General features: G+C 36.0%; 1 protein-coding gene across 4 annotated transcripts in view; it reads left to right on the top strand.

Moving 5' to 3' along the window:
• The window catches only part of AHI1 (Abelson helper integration site 1), a 95,337-nt gene extending 73,944 nt beyond the window's left edge, over positions 1-21,393 (top strand). For 2 of the 4 annotated variants that reach the window (XM_026845729.1, XM_026845728.1), the window contains exons 21-26: positions 746-811; positions 3,113-3,275; positions 4,749-4,849; positions 14,178-14,257; positions 18,201-18,437; positions 21,381-21,393. In XM_026845729.1, the coding sequence (XP_026701530.1) occupies positions 746-811; positions 3,113-3,275; positions 4,749-4,849; positions 14,178-14,257; positions 18,201-18,429 (639 nt within the window). In that variant the 3' untranslated portion in view covers positions 18,430-18,437; positions 21,381-21,393. Of the gene's footprint in view, positions 1-745; positions 812-3,112; positions 3,276-4,748; positions 4,850-14,177; positions 14,258-14,811; positions 18,173-18,200; positions 18,438-21,380 lie in introns of those variants that run through there. The other 2 variants (XM_026845730.1, XM_026845731.1) reach the window with 2 other exon arrangements.
• Positions 21,394-24,352: the final 2,959 nt, after the last annotated feature.

Here is a 24,352-nt window from a genome sequence, read left to right as displayed (position 1 = left end):
TTTAATTGCTGTGTAATATTTCTATTCTGCATTGTAGTTTGTATCCTTTGAAGCACACAAAATCTAGGGGAAACTGGTTTTCTTTGTGAAAATAGGCCATTGAAAAAAATAAGCCTCAGCAAAGGACTTCCATCCCTTTCTTTGTTCGAATTTGTTGTGCCTCTGCTAATTTTCATATTTTTTCTGTTGTAAATCTTTCAACTGAAGAATTCTATTATTTGACAGAAAACAAATTTGTAGGTACAGACACATCTTAATTGTTGCATTATATACCTGCTATTCCATTCACTTCATTGGAAGTCAGAAGAGTAAATGGTGAAGATAGAACAATTAAAATTAAATGGAAAGTACTGGTTACAAAGACCAACCTGAGATTCTCCATTATGCGAAAGTGACATCTTTTGCATACTGTTTCAGAGTTGAAGTTCACTGCAACAACTTCTTAAACATCTACTGTAGTGTTTGCAATGCAAACAAGCTCAGACTGCAGAGCCATCAATCCTGTCTTCTCCCATGTTATCTTTAGTATAGTGTACATACTTGACAAACTTAATATTTTTTTCCTAAAAACCTACATAGCTAATATTGCTCAGTGTTGCTTAACATCACTTCTGCTTTTTCTTTTTCAAAAAAAAATGTTTTTTAACAGATAATTCTTAGTTTTACATCTAGACATGAAAATATTCAAAATTCTAGTACATCAAAATACTTCATATTAAAGTTTTTAAATAATTTCTTCTTCTAGAATGATGACTGCCTGACTGCACTGGGGGTGAGAGGAGGAAGCGGTTGTCCACTCAGGCAAGAGACAGTAAGTGTTATGCAATTTTTTGCAGTATCTTCTATACCTGTTACATGGTATCTATGCTTTTGAAAGCACATTCTCTTTTTTTTGGCATGTTCCCAAGGATTTTATTTTTACCCTAGATTTTGTAATTCTTACAAGCACGTTCATAATCAGCGTAACCACGTTACTGCTGGTTTTCTACCACTCTTGAAAACTAAGTCTGTAAAATTTTGATGAATACAGATTTTTTGCTTGAACTTGGACCCAGGCAGAACACATGTCTGAATGTTGCACTAGAAGAAATTCCATTGCTTTTGGCATAATAGCGAGTGTTTACATTCATCTTTGATCCTGAGGTGAATTTCCTGTATTCCCTTAGGGTCATTTTCTGATCATATGTCTCCAGAGAATATGATGGCAATTTCTACAATTTGTTTAAATTGTCAGGCTTGCTGAACCAGTTGTATTACAGGACACATTATTTTTTTATTTTGGGGAGACAGACAGTAGGGCTTGCTTGATTGGTTTGAACAATTGGCAGTGTTTCCATGCTACTGAATTTTTGTAATTTTTTCCAAAATACAAAATATTTACTCAGAACTGTCTTACAAAATACGCTGCAAAAAAGAAGTATTTGTTGCTCTGCCTTTTATTGGGTTTTGTGCTGCCAAGTAATTAATTCTTTTTTTTTTTTTTTTTAACCTTAATTGACCTCATGATTTTCATAGTACCATTGGTAAGGAAAAAACAGTTGCCACTTAACTGAAGTGGGCACCGTTAGAAGTATCCCTTACTGGACATGATCATGTGAGCTTCCAGTTCTGTACTGTTTCTCTATGGTGCTCATTAGTGTGTTTTAGTTTCATTCTAATCTATAGAATATCTGTATTGTCAGCATCACCTGTAATTACTCTATTAGCTTTCTTAGTGCAGGGAGGAGAGTTATGATGAAGGATTTTTCACTGTTTAGCTTCTTTATGTAAGTTCAGGATTACTGAATGCATATTTAGATAAATTTTATGTCTACTGAGAATTATGCTAATACTAATTCTTTGATGCTGACCAGCTCACACATTAGCACATAGAGTTTGCAATGGTAGAATCATTTTCATCTTTTTCCATTCATAACCAATTTAATCTATTTAATTGGTGACATGGAATTATGAAAATAGAAGTGACGTTGGCTATATTTTTACACACATAACTCACAGGACATCTTACTCAAATTAGAAATACAAATATGAAAAGCACTGCACAGTTCAGCAGTCAGAATTTAAATGCATGCATGAGTAATAAAAAAAGGAAATTTTTTTTCTCCAAATCACCATCTTCATAATAACTTTGCTGTCTCCTTCAAATCCCTATAACCTCCTATCACTCCTAACAACCCCTGTTTCTGGCCTTTCTACTTACAATTTTGTAGAGGAATCTGAGGTGAAGATTATACGTAGGGAAGCAGTGTTCTTTGTGTAAAATAGGTCACAATTTTGTTCTTCACTTATGATGAGGGAAGTGAGCAATTGCTTTATTCTTTCAGTTCAGTTATTTTCAGTCTTTCCGGCTCTGAATTCATCAGGACAGATTTTTCTTCATAGGACATAGGAAATACATAAGAAATTATACTTGACTCTTTCATATTCAGGGTAGAAAGCAGGCTTCTGGCAATATATTCAATGTAGTATGCATGATGCTGACCACTTTTTTCCAGAAAAGTACTGATGCACTGTATTTCACTGGCAAATGGATTTATTATGTGAAATGGAATATAAGTGTATTTTTGGCAGATATTTATAAAATTGTATATGCAAATCCTTATTTCTAAAAAAAAAAAAAAAAAGTGGAGTGATCAAAGCAAAACTTTGCAATGATATTTTTGTACTACATTTTTCCTTCAGTAAAACTGCCATACTGTTGAAGTATTTATTCGAACACATATGCTTCATGAGCACACACAGAATAGGATCTGAAGGTGGTGTAACAATTCTAAGAAAGTGAATGTATGAAGTGTGGGGGGTTTTTTGTTGGTTTTTTTTTCCTTTTGCTTCACAAGTAAATTGCTTATAAAACTAACAGCTGCTGTTTTGAAGCTAATCTTAGTGAATTGAATGTTCTTAACCATTTCTACAATCCCACAGTCCTTTATCTTGCCTCTCCTGCTGCTTTCCCACCACCCCTGATCCCATTAGCAAAACTTGAGACAGCCTCAGCTTTTACCAAAGTGCAGCTTTGGTTTCAGCTGCTTTTCTGCAAGAGGAAGTGAATGTTGCGCTTTTTTCTCTGTGGCATGGTTGTGATAAAGCTGTGGTGCTCTTATCTCTCTTTTAGGTAGTGGCTCTTTATGACTACACAGCGCATCGATCAGATGAGCTAACCATCCATCGCAGTGACATTATCCAAGTGTTATACAAAGATAATGATAACTGGTGGTTTGGCAGCCTAGCAAATGGACAGCAAGGCTATTTTCCAGCTAATTATGTGGCTGGTGAAAGTAAGTTTACTGCAGTCTTCCTGGTATACCGGTGTGGGTTTAACTGATGGTCCAAGATTTTAACATGCTGCACTACTTATTGTTTTGAAGATATGAATTTATGTAGCACATAGATGGCATGACTATGACTTACTGTGATGCAGATATTATGTAAAGTTAGCTAATCACTTAGCAAGTTGACATATCTAACTTAGGAAGGTACTGACACTTAGGTAAACATTCCAGCTTTTATAGTACTGGCTTAATTATCAGTCAACTGGAGTGATTCCTTGTCTCTTCTTACATATAGCCACCTGGTTCATGCCCTTCCTTGGCAATGTTTTAGGGCACATTGAAGCATTACACAGACATTTTAGGTTTTTCTTAGGTAACCTCTGTTAGATCTAACCAGTTACTTTTGTAAAAACTCTGGATTTTCCCCCTATTCTAATGGAGAATGCTTATTTCCCAAATAAATGGATTTCAGTATGAAGCTTTAAAAGAACAGTAATGGTTAAATCTCATATCTGGATATTGAACTTGATACTAGGTCCTTGTCATTAAAACAGTTTTGATTAAACTAATCGAGACAAACCTTAAATGAAGCTAAACAAATAATATAGTAAGCATCCTACTGAGTCAACTGATGTAAAGATATTTGGTGTCCTGACAGTTGTTGGTATTCAGTTTATGGACATACTGTGTGGTTGCACACTACAAGAAATTCATTTGCCTTCCTAAACTATCAAACTATCAGTTATACTGGTGTTTAGAAATCTTTTAACCCAATATTTCTCAAGATGTTTTCTCCCATTTTCTAGTTCCTCCCCCTGTCTTTCACGCAAAGTCTAGTATTTATGCCTCTTTTCTAAAAAAAAAAAAAGAAAAAACACCAGACTTGGACATAACACTGCTAACTTGATGATGGTAATTAAAGTTAGCTTAACCTACTGCCCTTCCCCTTTTTCCTCCCCTTGCACATCCTGTGCTTTTTCTCCTTCCTTTCTTCCTTGCAAAATAAGCCTGAGAGCAGTCTGTAGGAAGGGTCTTCAATGATGGCCTGTTATTAAAAAAAAAAAATAATAATTTTGAGGCAGTTGTCCAACTGTCCAAAAAACCCTGGTGTATAATTTGTTGTTTCAGTTGCTGACCATTTTGTTACTGAATCAAAAGAAATGCATACGATATATTTGTTAAGTAGGAGCTGCACTGTTGTCAGTATGAACTTTGTTCTTAGTCATGTAAATTATTTGGTTTATTTTACATAATTACCTATATAAAAATCACATTTAAATTTAGTGTACTAATATAAATAAAAGTTAATGGGCAAATTTTGATAAATTCTTACAAAGTTTGACTTCAAACATTTTTCAACGGTTTCAGTTCACATCCTCTATTTGACTAGATCTTATTGTCATCATTTTCACATAAAATAGATACTTTCATAATTCTTTCATGACTGTTATAATGGTGAATTATTGATCCTGTTTTCAGAAGAATATGAAGAACAACCTTCAGGATTAGTACCGGATTTTGCTCCTCTCCTACCTGAAGGACCAAGAGAAGCAGAGGAAGATTCTCCAACACTACATAAGGTAATATATTGGAAAGGAAGGATTCTGTAAGTAGTGGTAGAGTATGTCTTATGTGTGCCAGATAGACTATTAATTTTCAATCCTTTTGGGAGAAATTTGTGTGTAAACCTCATTCCAGGCAAGCAGGTAGATTTTTAGCAGATGTCTAACATTTGTCTTGTGTGGAAGTAGCTGTTCCATCATGTGGCAATTAAATATTCTGCCTGCTTTCGCACCATTGTAACAAGTGGCAAATCCCCCATTGACTCCAAGGTTTACAGAAGTATCTCTCACAGCTACCTGATGTAAATAACGGTTGAAATAATGACATGGATTTGTCAAAACCTGACATACTTCTGGGCACTTGACTGTCATTCTTGGAATATGCATTGCCTACAGCTTCTTCAAATTTTCTGCCATGGAATTTCCTTATCTATCAGATCTCTTAGGAAAAAGTCATGTAATAATATCCTAATTAAAGACATACAATGTGATCATAAAGCATTACTACCAGACCAGGAGATACACTGCATCTAGACATGATACTTGTCAATGGATGTTTCTGTTTAGAAGTCGCTGCTGGTTCTCTGATGTGTATGACTGCACCATTCTTGTAGGTTGCTCAGGAAGGTAAACTATAGAGACTTGGTAGATTGGAAGAGCAAAGGAAAGAAAGGCTTTTGTCTTGACTGTATCTACTGTCTCTCCACTCCCATTGTATACTTGATGGGTTGCAGTTGCATATGGCATTATGTTGTTGTTTACATATCACATACTATATTGTACGCAGAAGCATTCCTGTTTCTGTGATTTTTAGTTAGCAGTCAGAATACAGTATGTACAGAAGAACAAAGAAACAGCAGCCAGTGTTTAGTCAAGGAAAAAAATAGGGGTTTGTTGTTTATTTTCTTTTTTTCAGATCTTTAGAGATACTGCTATGTGCAAGGCAGGCCAAATGACTCACTTCTCCAGAGATTAGAAACTTTGCATAGCTTATGTTCCCCTTCTGTGAACTAAAACTCATTATTGTCTTAAAACACGGAATACTTTGTAAGCAAAATAAAGTTCAATAACTATGAGAATTCAACTTTTTTTTTTTTTTTTACTCCAGAATCTTTGTATCCTTAAGTGTGCTTTCCACAGCTGTTCACTTAGGCAAATGGTGCTAATGTAACTCCTTTAAAAGTGACTTTTGTTCAGATTTCTTTCAGATGACTTGACTTTTCCATGTACTTTTCTAAAATTGAAGCTAATATATTGCATCTGATTTGCAAAGCTCAAAACGTATGCTGTTGCTTAGTTGCAATTTTTTCTCTCTTTCCAGTGACTTACCTAATTTTTGCTTCATAATATATTGCAATGTTCAAGGTTAAAACACTCAAAGCTACTTCTATTAACCTTTTTCTGTGTAGCTTTTTGGTTTTAGTAAGTGAATAAGAGGGAGGTAGCATTTAATAAATTATTGAGTACAGATTACTCACTTGGCAACCTTGTGGAAGCCAGCTGTTTTACTGAAGCCAACTGCTATAAATCGAATTACTATGTGTTTTGTTTCTAGCTATACTTGAAAAACAGAATTAATCACTACACCAAATAGTAATAATTAATCTGAAGTATCTTTTACCTCTTGTAGCTGAGAAATTCATAGCCAAACCATTGTCCAAGACAGACAAGGGTTCATTACTTCCAGATATTCCTGTCAAGTCAGACTGCAACAAATACAGGAAAAATTACAACATTACAGGAAAGCACAAACATTTTTTTTCATTTGTTTTCTATGTTGCTGGGGGCAAGGAAGGTATCCCAAAGAGAGTATGTTGCCATTTCACACATACCCAGATTAGAAAAGGGAGAAGTGCTGAGATCCTTACTATCATTAAAGACTTGATAATTTTTATCCACATTTTTTTCTGTTTTAATCTAGTAGCAATCTTGTTATTTACTGGATCAAAACACTTTATGTGCAACAACTACTGTTACTAACATTTACAACCATTTTTTATTATTCAACTTTGAGAGAAGTAATGTTTGATTAGTTTTGATTGCTTATATTTTCTCAAGTGTCTATGGTTGACATATTTTTGTAACAATAATTGTATTACTAGTAGCACTTTTTTAGTAACACTCAGTTTTAGTAATAGTTCATCAAAATATTCTTTACTTTGATTCTACTGGAATTTTGACTTAAATAGATGGCATATTTAATAATTAGTTGAATCTTTTACTGGTCTATATGGTACATACAGAAGCTCAGGAGGCATAATGAATAAAGTGTACAGTAACAGTCCAAACCCAAGCAAATATGTACCTTTTTATCTTGCACAACGTCTCAGGGCACCACAAAATCATAGAGAGTCCAGAGAAAAGTACCGAAACATTTACAAATCCTGGAAAAAAATGGTGTAAAAGGATATACTTATGAGATTAAACTAGCAAAGAAGGAGCAGTGAAGACAGTCTATAAAATAGTACATGACCTAGAGGTGAATTGGATACACTCTTTTTTTCCTTTTGTTTTTTTTTTCCCCTTTCTGCTGTTAAACAAGATCAGGGAACATTGAGCTGGAATGGAACACATCTAATATTGGTAGAAGGAAATTTTTATTTATGCCATGCTTAGTTAACCTGGTGAACCTAGCTACTACAAGACATTATTAAATTTACACTCTCAGGGATTCATTTTTTAATAACACATTTTAGGCTGAGGTAATGGTTGATTTCAGAAGCATCTGAATGACTAGGAAACACAAATCTGGCTGGTGTTTTTTTTAATTTCAAGTTACATAAGGATTGAATAAATCACCAAGAGGATAGTGAGTTGAATCAAATGGTGAATCAGATCTCTGTGTAAGACTTGCGATGCCTTGAAGCATAATGGTTTGCAAAAGCTGCAAAGTGCTGCATGGCAGAAACAAATTGTCACTCAGCTGTTTGTCATAATGGAGGAAAGTTCTACATCACTTTGGCTTTAGGCAATACCAGATACTTTTGAGACAAAGCTGCTAAGACGACCACTGAGGGGTCTGATCGGTTATGGCAGTTCCTGTGTTGCAGCAGTGACATAGCAACTTTTCTTCCTATTCCTTTCTTTTTTTTTCAGTATAAGAGCTGATGTAAGGAAATGCCAATTTCTTTTACATGGGAAATAAGAAAAATCTTCATTTTGTAATACCATATGGTCTTTCGGTTTTTTGCTTTGGCAGAAAAATAAAGCTTTTTTTAAAAAAATCTAAAAATATCAAATAATTAAGTTATTGCTTAAGTTGTTACCACAAGCAGGAAAATATAACTGAATTTTTGGTTGTGTTTGGTTTTTGGCCACAAGCATGTTTTCCCAAATATTTGGTTATATCCAGGTCTGCTATATCTATTACTCTTTCTGATTTTTTTGAGGAATACTTGAATATTTAGCTCTGTTAAGACTGCAAAACACAGTTACTGTGAAAATCATCGTAGCATTTACTCATGAGATTTTGCTACCATATGGGACTAAATAGGGCACGTAAAATGTAGAATACTACTAAGGTTTTAATTACTGAGAATACCAGATAGTCTAATTAAAAATAGTTTTCCAACTGCAGATATTATAAATGCATATCTAGCTCATAATCAGAATTTTATGATGAGTGAATAAAATGGAATCATTAACATTAGAAGAGGGTGTAATACTCAAAATCCAATATTAATCTTTGCAAATAATAAAAAAAAATGTAGTTCAAAGAACCTGCTTTCAAAATGCTTGCTACCATCAGCTTTGCATTCATAACATAATAAATTTATGCAAACCTTGTTTTCCTGCCTTATGAGTTACTTAACTCCTGAGCCACAAAATTAGGTCATAATCATCTTTAATTACAACATACATCTAAACTGCCAATAGAAATTTCATGGAGTGAAGTTCTCACTGCACTGATGAAAAATCCCAAGAAATAGGCATAGACCTGTCATCTGTCTACTCCAGTAAATGCTGTTTTCACATTCCTTAAAAGGCAGAAGAGACAGAAATTCAGATAGGGTTCTATTAGAAACCAAAATTTGGGTTTTGCAAGATGCTGGCAAATCAAAGCTATTTCAGAGTCAATAGAGTGTCTTTTTGGCCAGAAATGTTCTGCTGTCTGTAAAACCTTGTGAATATGTTTTATCATTTTAGATGACCTACCACTCACTACATAAAATGCATCTAATTGGATTCTGAATGTTAAATACTCAATTCTACATTATGAAAGAATAGTTGGAAGTAGTAACAGATTAGAACAAAACAGTAATTTAAAATTTCCATTAAAAGTGTAAGAAAATATTCTTCCTAATATATGTATCTTTGGAAAATTATGGTAAGGTATAAAATAATGGTCAGAAGCATGAAAAGAAAAGAGTTGCCTTCAAGAACTACATTATTATTGCACAATTAGGATAATCTATCCAGAGATCATCAAAACTTGATGCCATGTATATTTAAACAAAGTTTGGGATTATCACTTTCACATAAATAATTCATGTTCTTATTCTTCTTCCCCTACAGTAGGTTGTTGTCAGACTTTCTGAATACTTAGCCTAGCATGTCTGAAAAGAACCTGCCAAGCAACTGATGCTTTTCCCCTGGGCTTGAGCTCTTTCGATCTGGGTGTTTTTCTGGGCTCAAAATTTATTAGATCTAAAAATTTTAAAAGCATAGAAAACATGCTCAAAAATGTTTCCCAAAATACTTAGAAAATCTTTGATTAGTTTCATCAAAAACTTATATTTTATAGTTTGTGCTGTTTCTGTTTTCTCCTTTAACAGTGCCTTTCTTCAGGTTACTGGGGAATACTTCAGTGATTATCTTTTAGGAAGAGGAGGGACTAGAAAGATGTGATAATGCTGATGAGGGAAACACTAAAAAATTAATACAGTGGAGCTCTTGCAAGGAATAGAGCTGAATCACAGAATCATCTAGATTGGAAAAGACTCTGAAGATCATCTAGTCCAACCAAAGACTTTGACCATGTCATGAAGTGTGTTTATTTTCAAGGTTCAAAGCAGTTGCAGACCCAAAAATGACATTCAAGTGAATTAGAATGTATTATAGTGCAGTTTATAATTCTGAGCTTCATTCATGCCTAGTATGATTACACATCTGTCTTTCTAAAGGCTTTGACATCTGGGCTGACAGAAACTATGCTTTTCCAGAATCAGTCTGTAAAGCTGCTGTGTGGTCTTCCACATAAACTGTTGAATAGGAATTATGAAATAGATACATCTTTGCAAGTCCTAATTTTGAAATATTAATTATTTTGCTTATTCTCAAAGAAATCCTTCTGAAGGGAATGTTACTATGGTGCCATCTACATTTTCCTTAAATGTTACCTGATGTTAATATGTTTTAGCTTTTTATTTCTGTAATTTCTTGGGTTTAGGTGTTCTGTTTCCCCTTTAAAATGCAGTTTGTACTGTTCAAATTTAATTACTCTCTCTTAAGCATGTGTGGTGCTGCTTTATTTGTAAATTGGTAGCTCTTTCTTTTTCAATTTCAAAACCATCTCTGTGGTTCCTAATGTGCTCTGTCTCAAAAAATGTTTACACCTGTGTCTATAGTATTATTTGAATCACTGAAAGAAAAGGTATCTGGTCTATAAGCAAATTAGTATCTGTTGGGGGAAAAAGATGAAGTGACATCCATAGTCATTTGCTGTAAATGATTGGTCTGTTTAAAGATAGCAAGAATCAGGCTGAGTCACTGAACTGGTCAAGCAGAACCAAAAATACTATTGCGAGACATTTATACTATTAAGATAGCTGTCAGGAGCAAGCTAACTTCTCTCTTCCCCATGGTTTTCTCCCTGGGTCCTCATAGCCTCTTTCTGAACAGGATTGAACTATTTTTATGCAAATTTTCATGCAAAGCTCTAACCACAGATAAATTCCCAGAGGCCAAGACTTCAAGACTGAAAACAGCTGTTCTAAACCATAGTGCTTCATTCTGAAGTATCTTGCCTCCACTCTTCTTTGCCTTCAGTTTGTTGTCCCTCAGGTAGTTGTCTAGTTGACTTGATTTCTGAGACGCAATATTTGTCAATGTTGAGCCATGACTACAGTTCTCACCCCACCAGATTTCCTGTTTGTCTCTCCTAGCCCTGAACAGTCCTGGGATTTTGCAGTTTCAAAGACTAGAGAAGGCAAAGTCCTCTCTGCCTGTGGCTCTAGCATTCATGGATGGAGAAGCTAGTGAGTGTTGGCTTAGTTCAAAACACTTCAGTCGTTTAGCTGGTTTTTATGGGAAAGATAGAAATTCATGCCAATGTCTCTTGTATTCCGAGCTATGGTTCTACTAGATACAACTAAGTTAATACAGTTAGACATAAAGGTTACAATATGGTTAATCTGATAGGTTTGTTCTTTAAGAACACTAGAGAGGGAAAAAAGCAAGTATAAGTTCACTGCATTTTAAATAGGAAGGTCATAGCAAAAGAAATATATGTAATTCCACTAGCAAAGCTCCCTGTCAGTTGTTCATTTAATGGGGAAATGTATGGAGGGGTACAGAATATCAGGAAAGAAAATAATCAGTGTGGTGTGGTGTCACAGCATTTATCTCTAACTTGACTTGTTAGAATGGTTTTGACAGGAGCCATCAACATGATTCTGGGGAATTAAGTACAATACTATAAATCTTTTATCCATGGACTGTGTAATAGAAAGCAAAATCCAAACTTAATACTGAGTTTAACATCCTAAAGACTAGTCTGAAAAGACACAGGCATATGTTCAGTTTTGCTGTCTGTGACCCAGTGAATCTGTAATTAGATCAAGTTCTCTAGAAACAACTTCTATGGGAGAGTTCTGTCATGCAGAGTAGGCTGTAGGGCAAGTGCATTTACTGTCATGGCTTGAATCATCTAATTAGATTGCCTGCACCATTCTGTCCACCTACCAGAGAACTTCTGCAGACCATCAGTCTTAGAGACAACTCTGCACAGCCTAGAGGAAAGCGCTACCAAAAATGCAGTCTCAGGATGAGACTTTGTCCCTAGTATTTCCTTTATGTATATGCCCTCTGCTTCAGGTTTTGATAGGAAGTGTGTTCTGATATGTCTGATTTGTTTCCACAAGTTGCACAGGTTTAGTGCTTGACCTCCTGCTGTGGATTCTACAGCAGAGGACAGGAACTGATATACTTTGTGTATTTAGCATTTAATTGTTTTGCCGTGGTTGTTTCTTATGTGGCAACACCGAGACATTGTTAAGTATCAAAAAATGAGCTGTAAAGCAAGCAAGTCTTCTGGAAAAAGAAAGTGTATATTTTATTACAATTTTTATAATAGTAAACAAAGCAAAAGAAACTACAGAAAAGCTAAGCTTTCACAGCTGATATGAACTGATGTTCTCCTTTCCTTCTGGTGGGCTGTATCTTTCAAAGGGTGACAACAAAACTGAACACCATTACTGGTACACTGTACAAAGGAGCTCCTATTTTGTTCTCTGTTCAGTATTTGTTCTTGTGAACAGAAAAGTTCCAGATATTCATAATTATCTGAAACTTTTTTCTTTAAAGCAAACACAGCCCTAATAATCCAGTATTTACGCTCTTCAATCTGAATTAATTTAACAGCTAACACCATATCCATTACAACACTAGGTTTGCTCAATCTTAGTACGGACACAGTGACAATAGTGCAGAGCTCTTTGGAGCTTCCTGCAAGATCTGCCCATGCATAACAAGTGGTCGAGAGGTTTAGAAATGGAGAAAGAAGAGATCAACAGCCTCTTCAGCCCCTCCATACTCTAGACTTGTGTGACCTGCTCCTTAAGTTAGCGTGTCCTTGATGAATTCTTAGTGTCTAAGTGTTACCACTACCTCCTTAGCCAAATACTTTCTGCCTATTTTCCAAGCCTCCACTCATTCGTTTGCTGTGCTCCTGGTGCTTCATCCCCTTGTTGCACCAGCTCCTTCACTGCCTTCGTGCATCTGCTGCTGACCTCGCCTGTTCCTTCAATACTGCTACTGCTTACTCACGTCACTGGGACAGGAAAAGTAGTTCAAGGAGAGGGCCAAGAGGTTCACAAAAGTGTGTGAGAGAGGCAAGAGAAGGTAGTGGCAGTGCTTCAATCTGCTGTCTAGTTCCTGCCTCATCACATGTTTGGAAGTTTGTAGGAATGAGGTAAGAAAGCTATTGTACTCAAACAGTACTCTGGAGATTTAGGAGTCTGTCCCTGCAGACCCTAGGAATTCTCATTAGTTGCCATGTCAGGTGAACACAGCTATCTGAATGTCTCTGATGTCTGTAGTTGTGTGCCTTGGTAGTCATACTGAAATGCTGAGCTTGAATATATTAAAGCCTATGATGAGTTGTTCTTAAAACAGATCATTAGAACCTTCAGTTAGGCAGCTTAATTTAGTGGATAAATCTTCTAACTGTAAAACGAGGATAATTTTCTGTGTTTTAGTATCTGAAAGTATTAAAAAACAGTCCATTTTTGATAACAGAAGTCAGTCTTCTGTAGTGGCACTTAAGAGAATTGTACTAGACTGTTCTTCGGAAAGGTCCATATTTGATTATAGTATTAGTACAATGTAGAGATTCTGTAATATTTACTCTAAAAGGAGAGTAAAAAACCTGATTCAACATCATTCGCATGGGACTTTCAGAAAAAAGATTTTGTTTTGACTGCAAGTGAAGTGAATTCATGGTTGTATATGTCAAGGAACCACAAGATTATAAATGCTGAAGGAAGTATTAATTACTTTGAGTTATTCCCTTTACAGCACTCATTTGTATTTTCATATTAGTGGCATTTTATTTCTTCCTTTTGTGTTTACTTTTACCATTGACTTAGTCTCAAGTTTATTACTGTATTAACAAGGATTTTATATGTGAAGTAGAAGATTTTTCTTCTTAGCCCCACCAGTGCTACATTATTTTATTATAATATGCTGACTTTTGTTACCTGGAGTGATTTGAACTGCTTTTGACTGAACCTTGCAGGCTTAAAAAATAGACGTTTCTCCTGTTAAAACTATGCAGTAAGATGGCTTTTTAGCATTCTGTCTTTACTCATATAGTAGCAGAAATAACTTAATTCTTTACAGACCATTTATTTTAAACTGACTTCAAGCAGATTCACAGCCTTGTTTCTACACATACCTGAAAAATGTCTTTTATTTTATTTGCAAGTAGATTTTATTTTTTTTTCTTAAAGCATGGTACTGTTTCCTTGCTTTTAACCACATAGGAGTTAACATTTTATGGCTGATAGACATTCTTTTTCAAACGAGGTATATTCTCTCCTTATTCAGGAAGCTGGTGGGTTTTCTATGTACATGTGTTGGCCCCATTGTCTGTCTTTTTTTTTTTTTTTTTTTTTTTTTTTTACAGATGTCACCAGTCATCAGTAAGTCAAGGGACCTAAAATTTAGCTCAGAGCGTGACACAGATAGAGGCTCACCTGCAACACAGTAAGCAAGAAATACTTAAAACAATTTGCAGTGTTATTTCTACAACTGCTGTTAGAAAACTGTGAGAAATGTGGGAAGGGTTATTTTGTTTTAGCAAGCAGAACAAGAAGTTAGCTTCAGGATAATAATTTTAAAAATGCTTCACAGCTGAAACGTGAAGGAAATAAGAGTTTGTATGTATGTACACATACATGCATACACACACGGACTATAATGTATATGAGAATCAAAACTTGGAGATAGGGGATTGCCCTTGTCATCCCTTAGCTATGTATTAGGCTTTACTGCTACAAACTGCAAACTGTTTTTGCACCTTCTAAAACTTAGTTAATGTAAATTGCAGAAAGTTGTCATGTACTGAGAGGATGCAAGCTAGCATCTTTGATTGTGACGCTTGCATTTTTTAAAGATTGTATGTATTCGTTGTGTGAAAGCTGTAAGCAGATAAGATCTCAACATTTTGAACAAGAGCTTCCACAATATCTTTAGCTATTGCAACCATTTATACTTCAAAAAAATACATCTGAAAATACTTCCTGTGTTTGCCATTACAGGTATCTGTCATCTAAGCAAAGTTATTTCACTGATCGTTTTCCAGACTGGTCCCTTCCCCATATAAATAATCTGTGCATATGCAGTGTAGATGCGGATACATACCTAATTTTAACTTATCTTTAAGTCTTAATTTTCTGTCTCCAGCTGTATCTAGATTTGAAAATAAATTGTGAATGAAAAGTTTAACCCTCAGATATAATGAAGAGTGGACTGTATAACTACACGTGACAGAATTCAACATTGAATTTGGGGCATAATTATTTTGATAGGATGTACATTAAGGAAGGAAATGCCTTAAAAGCACAGTTACTGTAATGGTTGATGCAGTCTGTTAGAAGCCAGTATCAAAAATTCGGTATAACTCAATTCCATTAGTAGAACTCAGGGCATCCACTGAAGAATGTGGGACCAGAGATTTAAAATGTGAAATCACAAATTATTTAATCAAATTGAAGAGTTTGAAACATTTTAATGAAAACTAAGGCTGTCCTGAGAAGAGGTCACATTGAAGTGTCATGCTGAAGAAGCAGAGCCTCAAACCTGCTTCAGTTACTTTTGAGAACGGTGGGAGAAGACACCTACACGCCTGTGTCACTGGAGTGTGCTCCTTCCACCTGAACTACAGGGAGCAGGAGCATCATGGAGATACCTCTGAAGTCTGAAGTCATGCCTCATGTCGTTGCTGTCCCATCTGGGCAAAGAGCAGTGTTACAGAGCCTCACTCACAAGCTTTCAGGGTACTGAGCTGTTTATACCTGATGATTAGTGAGGGAGAGTGAAAGATGCCATGAGGTAGCATCCGATGCTGTACCTTGTCAGAGAGAACTAATTTGAAAGGGAGCAAGGTAGACATGTCAGTTCTACACAGTGCTCTATTTTCCTTCCATGTACAGGACATTCTAGGCTTTATTATGTTTTTGATGCATTTTTCCCCAGTGCTTGTGTTTTGTCTGATGTGGATGTGTCACTGCATGTTTTAAGATCAGAATACAAATCTGAGTAATGGCTCTTCCTGATCTAAAACTTGAATCTGAAAGTATGTACTTTGCAAGCTTTTCCATGAACTAGAACATAATGAAATGCGATGCACTTGTTTTTGTAATTACAGCAATGACTGCACATACCAAGGTTTTTTTGGAAGAGACTACAAGTTTTTGCCTTATTTTGAGAGCCAGAAGAGAGAAGGATCTTCTGGCATTTCTGTTGATACTAGTTTGAAAGACTGTTCTATATTTCTGTTCATAGGCTATCTTTATAGTACAGATTAGATAAATAAATAAAACATCTCAGAAACATGGCTGCATCTTTCTCATGAAAACTGACTTCTTTGTACCTAAAACCATGATCTGCAGGGACTGTGACACAACTCTAGTTTTCTTGTTCACTGCAGTTGATGTATCCTGAAATATCCTTAAAAACTGACATGCACGCAAGTGTTGTGATCTTAACTGGAAACGTTTCCTATTTTAGCACCTAAAAGCAGTATCAACAGGACTTGAGATCCAGTCCAATCTATATTTAAATAGTTGCTCCACCTAAAAAATTGTTATCTTCCTGTTTTCTGTGAAAATACACTTAATATCTGTGCCACATGGTAGTATATGGTAGGAATTACACAGTAAATAAACTCTGTAAGAATCAAGTGAGATGTGATTACCAAGTAGGCACTTTCACTATGGAGAAATGAAACTGTTAGCACCTGCACAACTCACTGTACCTTTCTTTGAGCCTCCAGATGAATGGTTGCTGTTTTGCCTGCTAGAACAATATTCATTATGGCCACAATACCAGCTGTAAAAGAAAGTGAATGGCAAACCCTTGTGACATGTCTTTCAGAATTTCTAGATGGAAAATATGCTTTTGCAATATGAAAACAAATTTTATCCAAGATGTTAGTAGATTTTTATCTTAGCCAAGCAGTTAACCTATCTTCTGCAGACTCTAGAAGAAACAGAGAAATGTTCACATAACAGATGCTAAGTGAACTAAGGTTTTTATCTAGGTACCTCAAACATTTGAGACAGCATCACATCTGATGCTCAAATAAAAAAAAGATGAAAACTACTAATCAGAATGTGAGTAGCTTTATACTGAAAATCTGCATACCATCCTCACCCTTCGAATATTAATGATTAGATACTATTTGTCAGTACAGACATCTCCTCAGATATATTCCCATTGTACAGTTTTGTTGAGCTACACTAGGTAGTGCTCTCTACATAAATTTAAGTGATTACACGTGAGACCCAGCTGAGCACTCAGTTTGGTAGATTGGTACTTATATTACTGATGAAATATGATTTAGTAGCCTGGTTTCCCCGTGCAGCAGTACTTCTCAAATTGTTCCAGGAATTCTAATGCAGAGGGTCTTAAACTCCAGAACTTTTTCTTGGGATGTTCAAGTATTAGAGGTGCAGCAGTTCATGTATTCAACTAAGCTTAAAAAAATTGAAAACCATATAGTTATCAGTCCATTAGCAAGGCTGATGTGTAAACTTTTTCATCTATAAAATATGATTACATTAGGACAGTATCACCAACAGTAATGCTCTTGCCAGGACCCTTTTTGGGGAAACTGCACACATCTCATTACATTCTCTAGTCTTGAATCATCAACTTGCTTATGTCTTTCAGCAGTGCTCAGGATCACAAACCAAGACTTCTTTGTGCTAGTCACAATACATATTTTGAACATATTTATAGTTACATAAAGTTTTACATATTTATAGTTAAAGAAAGTTGCTTCTGCCTGGAGTGGGAATTTGTGGTGGAAGTGGTGTAACATCTGCATAATCCCTGGCATCATCTGCAAGACCACTCTTGTTAAAAGCACTGACTGGGAAAGATTCAGGAGCTTGAATGATGCTTTTGGCATTGTATTAACTCTGATAAGCATAAATGGACGTTAAAGTGATTTCTGATTCTGTAAATCTGTCGTAGCTCAGATAAATTAAAATGGAAACTTTGCCTGCATGTCTTATTCTTGTTGAATAAATAACCCAGGAATCTCTCTTAAATTGCAAGTATTTTGGTGTTTGAGCTTAGGAAAGAAAAAGAGTGAAATAGCTTTTATGAGAGCAGGAGACTGGTAACTTGTATTTTTTTAATTGCATCTGTTGACTATTGATCAGGACTGCTGATTTTTAAGATCACAAGCAGTGCTATGATATGTTAAAAAGCAGACTAGTGGAGTGGTCTCCTCTTTTGTCTTCATAGTTTTTCTGTCTTTGTTCTGCTGTGGAATGGTAGTTTCTGTAGCTGTTTCAGTATTGTATTCAAGGGGGACAGGCAGACAATTGCTCTAACACATCAGCTGTGCGTGGAAAAAGCTCTAAATTTGGACTAACTTTGTGTTTCTTTTACTCTTTTTATAACCACTTTCCTCTAGAGGTGCAAAGAAAAAGAAGAAAAAGATACAGAGGAATGAGAGAGAAAATCAGCACAACTTCATGGGTCTTGATACTCCTGTATCATCAGTTACAGCTAATGGTGTTGAAAATGAACCCACAGCCCATGGGGTAGAACTGAAGAAGAAGAAAAAGGCAGTGAGAGGCTCAAACTTAAGCACAAGCGGAAAGATAAATACCGCCTTTGAGCCTGAATGCTATGAGGTATGATATTCAGTGTACGTGTTGAAGGTTGCATCTATGATTTCATTTCCAGGATTAACAAGAAATAACAAAATTAAAATACTCAGACGTGCAAGATGACGCCAGCTGTGACTTACTAATGGCGTAAAATGTTTTGGCAGACTTTTGCCCTGGGTTCCTTGAAATCAACAGAACTTGAATGTTCAACTCACCAGACTGGTAGAATTTCCATTTTTCATGAGAACCCTACTTACAAATAAAATGTTAATCAATTTAATGTCTGATTGCACCTTAGACATTTCTATGAAATGTAGATCAATCCATTGGGAGCAGAGAATCAAAGTGAAAAAATGTCATCTTGAGCAAAACAAGCTCAACCACTACCTAAGTTATTAAATTAGCACTTTAAAATGTGTTGTAAGTAAAATAAAGGACTGTTCAGAACAGTAACATTCCAAAGGAACACTGACATTACAGTGTACCTGAAAACATAAGGTTTTTAAAAACATTTTCCTGACATCAAATACTCCCTTGGACTGCATTTTGCAACTCTAAAGCAAACTGTTGAGTAGATACCTATGCAACTACAGTCTTCAGTGGGACTACTCCTGCTTACCAATGTAAATAAGTCTTGAAAATTCCAGGCAGTTATATTTTTCAAATGAGGTTTTCTGCACATAATAAAGATACATTGCAGTTCTGTCAGAATTCCTGACTGCTTTGGCAGCAGTCTTGCCAAATACTTTCTTTTGTCTGGATTAAATATTTCATATTGAACTGTGCTATTTGTTTTACTTGTAGTCCTTATTCACTTGTGTCATTGATCTATTTTTTTACTTGAGTATTATGTTGTGAACTTTTACTAATAACTTCAGTAATTATCTACAGTGCTAAATAATTTATGTTTTATATTAAACGAAACACTTTCTACCAGTTAGTGTTGGTATTTTTTCTGGCTGATGATGTCCAGTTTATTTTTACTCTGCTAGGAAATTCTTCCTCCTCCCCCTCTGAAGCAATAAATAACATAAAATTAGAAAGCCCTTATTTAGTAGACAAGGCACTTGATTCCATTAAAAAAAGAAGTGAGAATAACAGTGTTGGGCACTGATGTGTGAAATGCACCCAGATGCAGAACACTAGTTGCTATATATTGTAATATCTTCCCTGCACATGTTTGAAAGCCAGAAAAATCTGTAAACTTTTGAGTAAAGTATGGCAGCAAGTACTCTTTTTTGGCCCCACTGGTAAACATTCTTTGCTAAATCCTAGCTTTGCTTTCCTTAGAGCATGTGTATGGAGTCCTCTCCTGAATGGGCTTGCATACATGTACTGGAAACTTTTTAATGTCTCTTTCCCCAGTGAGAAGTGGTGTAATCTTAGTCCTGGGTCTGCCTGATTCTAGCAAGGCTCCTAGCATCTTACCTCTCTGCTTTTGCAATGCATTCCAGCTCATTGTTCTGTATGACTTAATCTGTGGGATTTAAAGATTTTTGTAAAAGAAAAAAATCTCAACATTTTACATTTCCTAAAATGTCCTGGGTCACATTTTAAATAAGGCAGAGCATGACATCAGGTTCCACGTCAGGGAGAGCTGAGTGGTAGCCAAGATCTGGGAGCTCATTGGAAAGCATTGTAAAATGTTAATTTGGCATTGTGGACACTGAAGACAGAAATAACACTTCAGATAAACACCACAGAGAGATGGTAGTTCTAATCAAAGGCACAGCACCTCCTTTCATGCTTGCGAACTAGGGCTCCAATTATGTTCACTGCTCTGAAGCTGAATAGAGCTGCTTTGCCACACTTTCCAAATTGAGAGGAGAGGCAGCATTAGTGTCTTCCAAGGCACAGTTCCAAATAACAATTAAGCAGAAGGAATCAGATAAGAGCCAAACATGAAAATGCAGGAGTTGAAAATAAACTTTTCATAATGTTTTCTTGTAATTGCAATAGCTTTTGTTTTGTTTTTATAATTTTTTTCCTCCCTACCACATGGTTGGAGACTTCTATTCCTTTATACCGTGTCACTGTGGTATGACAGTTTTCTGCATTCATTTAACAGAAAATGAACAAAAATATCTAAAATTTTTTAAAAAGTCTAAGTGATCCTTCAGTCTGAAATCTCTTAAGAAAATATTAACGTGATGTAATGGCAAAGACAGGTTTTACCTTTTGTTCAGAAATATAACTGATACATTCATTTTAAGAAAAACTGCTTTTCTCTTCAGTGTTATAGATTCTTTATTCTTCTGACATTGCTGTTGGGATTTTAAACTTACAAGAGAGGATAAAACTTTTAAACAGTTTGGGTTAGGGTAGTGGCTTAAAAAAATAAGTGTTTAAATTAACTATATAATGCTTCTTGGTTTTGTGTTAATGCAACCTACATATTTCTTAAAATCACTTTACCAATGAGCATTGTGTACATTTGCTGAAAATTGTCCAAAGTATTTAAAAGATTTAAATATCAGTGGAAGAGAAGAATTCCAGAAGGACTCAGCTTGTCTACTGAAAATTTTCCTTGTTTTTTTTTTTTAGTTGAAGAACTAGATTTAGTATCCAAAAACATGAGTGCCCTGCAAAATTGCTCCCTGAGCCATGAATTAAAATGCAAAAGTCTGTTTGAGGAGTTTTTAGAGGGTGATACAAGTTCATTGCTGGAACAAAGCAGATAAAACCTTGTTTAAAAAAGGGTAAATATTAGATATTTCTAACTGCCTGGTGATAACAGCATAATAGGTCCTTCATTGTTCTGGTGTTTTTAGGTTGTGTGTGTGTGGTTACAACATACAGTTCCTATTACATTTTTATGATATGGCAGAGACATTGAGAACAATGCATGAATCGGCAGAATAGAAAAGAATGGATGGCACATTTTTCCTGTCTTTCTCAAAAGCCATCAGATTGCATTTAGTTTTTTTCCTTAAAATAATTTGAAGAACAGACACCATAAAACACAACAAGTTTATTTGTAGCATCACTTAATTCAGAAGGCAGTAGGGGATGGATCACAGTCAAACAAGGGCTAATGAGAACACAGAGGAACATGACAACTGAAAGTCTCTGTTGACTATTGAACTAAATCTGCCGGCTGGACCTGATTGTCTGATGGAGAATTGAATGTCAGGATCATTTAGGGTTAACAATGGCCCATTACAAGCAGAAGCAGACAGCTATGAAAAATAGCCGGCATGGTAGCCATTCTGCAGAGACCATGGATGCAAACTTGATAATGAGGCACTTCATTCACTACATCCTTCTGCTCTAATTACTGAGGTGAATAGGAAATACTTCATTTAAGGCGGGAACAGACTAAAGCAAAAACACTTGTTTGGTAAACACAGAGTGGTGGGGTTTTTTAATGATCCTTTCTAGCATGTATGAAATTAGTATGTATGCAGAGCAGCCTATTTTATGGATGTGGAAATTGGGAGGGGATAGAAGTAGTTTCTGAATAGTGGAAGGAGACTAGAAAGATTCACGTACAGGTTTGTACTGTGGGGTTTTTCCCTTTTCATTCTGTCCAATGACTATCCAGAATGTTTTGGACAAATTAATTTATGGACATACACCTGCACTTGTGAAAACATACTGTGTTAGTTCAAGGAGTTTTACTGCTTACAGTGTCAAATATGTGCATTAGGAATACAACTGCACGTAAGGAATAGAAACGAGAGGAGGTCTGAGAGAGGGAAATAAGCAACTTGAGAAGAAAACTGCTGTCTGGGGGAGACTTGCAAGAATGTGGCAATTAGAAATTGGAACTTAAGAAGAAGGAACAGAAGATGGTGATAAGGCATGTTATAGCAGAGCTTTGGTGGCTTCAGTCATGTTTTTTAGACTTTAGAAATTAAGGTATTTAACCACTTTTTAATACACGTAGGTTTTGTGCCATTTACAGGAGCATTTTGGATGAACTCACAATGCATGGGGAATATTTTGCTGTGTCTTCCAGTAACTCATAACTCAGTACTGTACTAACTCTGAGCTGCAGCCTGGAAAGGTCCATATCCTCAGTGGCTTGCAGTGCTGTTGGGACAGCTGCAGCTTTGTTTCCCTAATTTCTGGCACAGGTCTTCAGAGGGCACCTTTATAGTTGTCTGTTGCAATGTACACCTCTGCCTTGATTCAGTCCGTTCCAGCCTCTTCATCTGGCGCAAAACAGCTAGAGCAGCAATGAAAATTTCTCACCAAGCATCAAGCTGCTCTTTCGAACATGGAATATCATATGATCCTTTTCCTATGTATTGATGCGTTCTACTCGCAGTGGTTTTGGCAAGAGTTTTGTCCTTTGTTCAGTCTGTTGTATGTTGGTTGCTTGCTGCCTGCCCTTTCAGAAGGGTCTGTTTTCCAGCAGTGACATGTATATGTGGAGTCCTGGTCTTGCCAGCTGCTTGGAGTGGATGGACCCCTGTACTCAAAGCTCCAGCAAAGTCAGCAAGGATTAGACTTTCAGCAGAAATATCATGGCTGTAGTTTATATGTTAGTATACACTAAAGACTAAAATAATATTTTCTAGCTTGCAGTCATAAATTGATAGCTCTGCATTTCATCTAAAACTCCAGCCACCTGTTTTTTTGCGAGGACTGTGTCACGTCAAATGAATTTGCACTATGTTTGACTGTGGCAAACAAGTTTATAAGTCCTATTTAGTGCTCAAATGCAAATCCTCAGCAGAAACTGCAGATGCCACTTTTAGCAGAAAAATGTTTCCACACCGGTAAAGCAATATCAGTAAAATCTATGCTCTAAGCAGACATCAAATTTTTGTTGCACTTATATCGCCTGCACAGGCAGGGAGTATAATAAACTAGTGTGTAGCAGCTGTAAATTTTCTGAGGATTTATCTAACCACAAATACATCGAAATGGGGAAATAGGGCTATATTAAACTGTGCAAGATGCTGCTGGAACTCTGCCATTTCTGCAACATCCTGTAATTAATTTATTATGACAGGTCTGGCAAACTGAAACACCCAATACACTTGCGACAGACTGTTATGATATAGCTGTTTGAAAACTCTGTAGTCACATAAAATGCAGGTATAGCTGGAACGGGAAAAAAAAAAAAAAAAAAGACAACCCAGTATTGCTATCATTTCTCTGAATCTAGAAATCTTTCCCAGACTCACATTCACCAAGATCCTGGAATGTCCATGGCAAAGCCAGTGCAGGCAGAGGTACTGGCTGGAAAGGAAATTGTTGCAGAATATATTGGCTTATATCCTACTCTTCTGGGTGTCAGAAGGAAAGTTAATGATGTTCTGTGGACATGTTCAACTGAGGAAACTCTTTTTACACATTTTGTGAGTCAGTGCAGGCCCTAGCCATGTGTTCTGGTGATGGAGGTAAAAAGTGAAGGTGAGACACTGAGTGCCAGTTTAACTTTCTTCTTGCTCAGTCTGTATTTTTGTATCTGCCCATGTTAAAGACACTCAATTTTGTTTAATGTGAGAAAGTTCCAATGAAATTGTCTGTCAGTTGAAAAGAGACTTGGTACAAATTTCTCAGAAATCAATTTTTTAATGTCTCTTACTCCTTAGCTCTTACACAGGTAACTAGTATAGGTCCTCCATGAATTCAACTGCTGATCCTAAATTCATTGCCTCAGCTTTCAGTTAAAATGAAGAAATACTGAATTTAATCTTTTTCTCTGGTTACCTTCAGTCTTGAATACCCTGCTATTAATCCACAGCTACATATAGCTAATTCAGCACTGTACAACTATATAATTTGAAGAAAAATCCTCTTTTTCCCCTCCCAAATTTCAAAAAGTAGAATAGGTTGGTTTGCTTCCTTGCTTGCACTGCATGTTTTAATGTGCACAGTTAAGCCCTTGTGTATCCATTGCTGCAGGTAGGCTGTGCAGAGTGAATGCAAGTAGTTACCAACACCAGGTGTTACTCACTTGGCAGTGTTTTTTTATTATGGACTGTAATTGTTCCCT

This window comes from Athene cunicularia (assembly GCF_003259725.1).
Source record: "Athene cunicularia isolate RWA chromosome 3 unlocalized genomic scaffold, athCun1 chr3_part1, whole genome shotgun sequence".
In the NCBI taxonomy this organism is placed as follows: domain Eukaryota; kingdom Metazoa; phylum Chordata; class Aves; order Strigiformes; family Strigidae; genus Athene; species Athene cunicularia.
The sequence above is the reverse complement of the archived record's forward strand: the minus strand, read 5'-3'. Positions and strand labels throughout refer to the sequence as shown.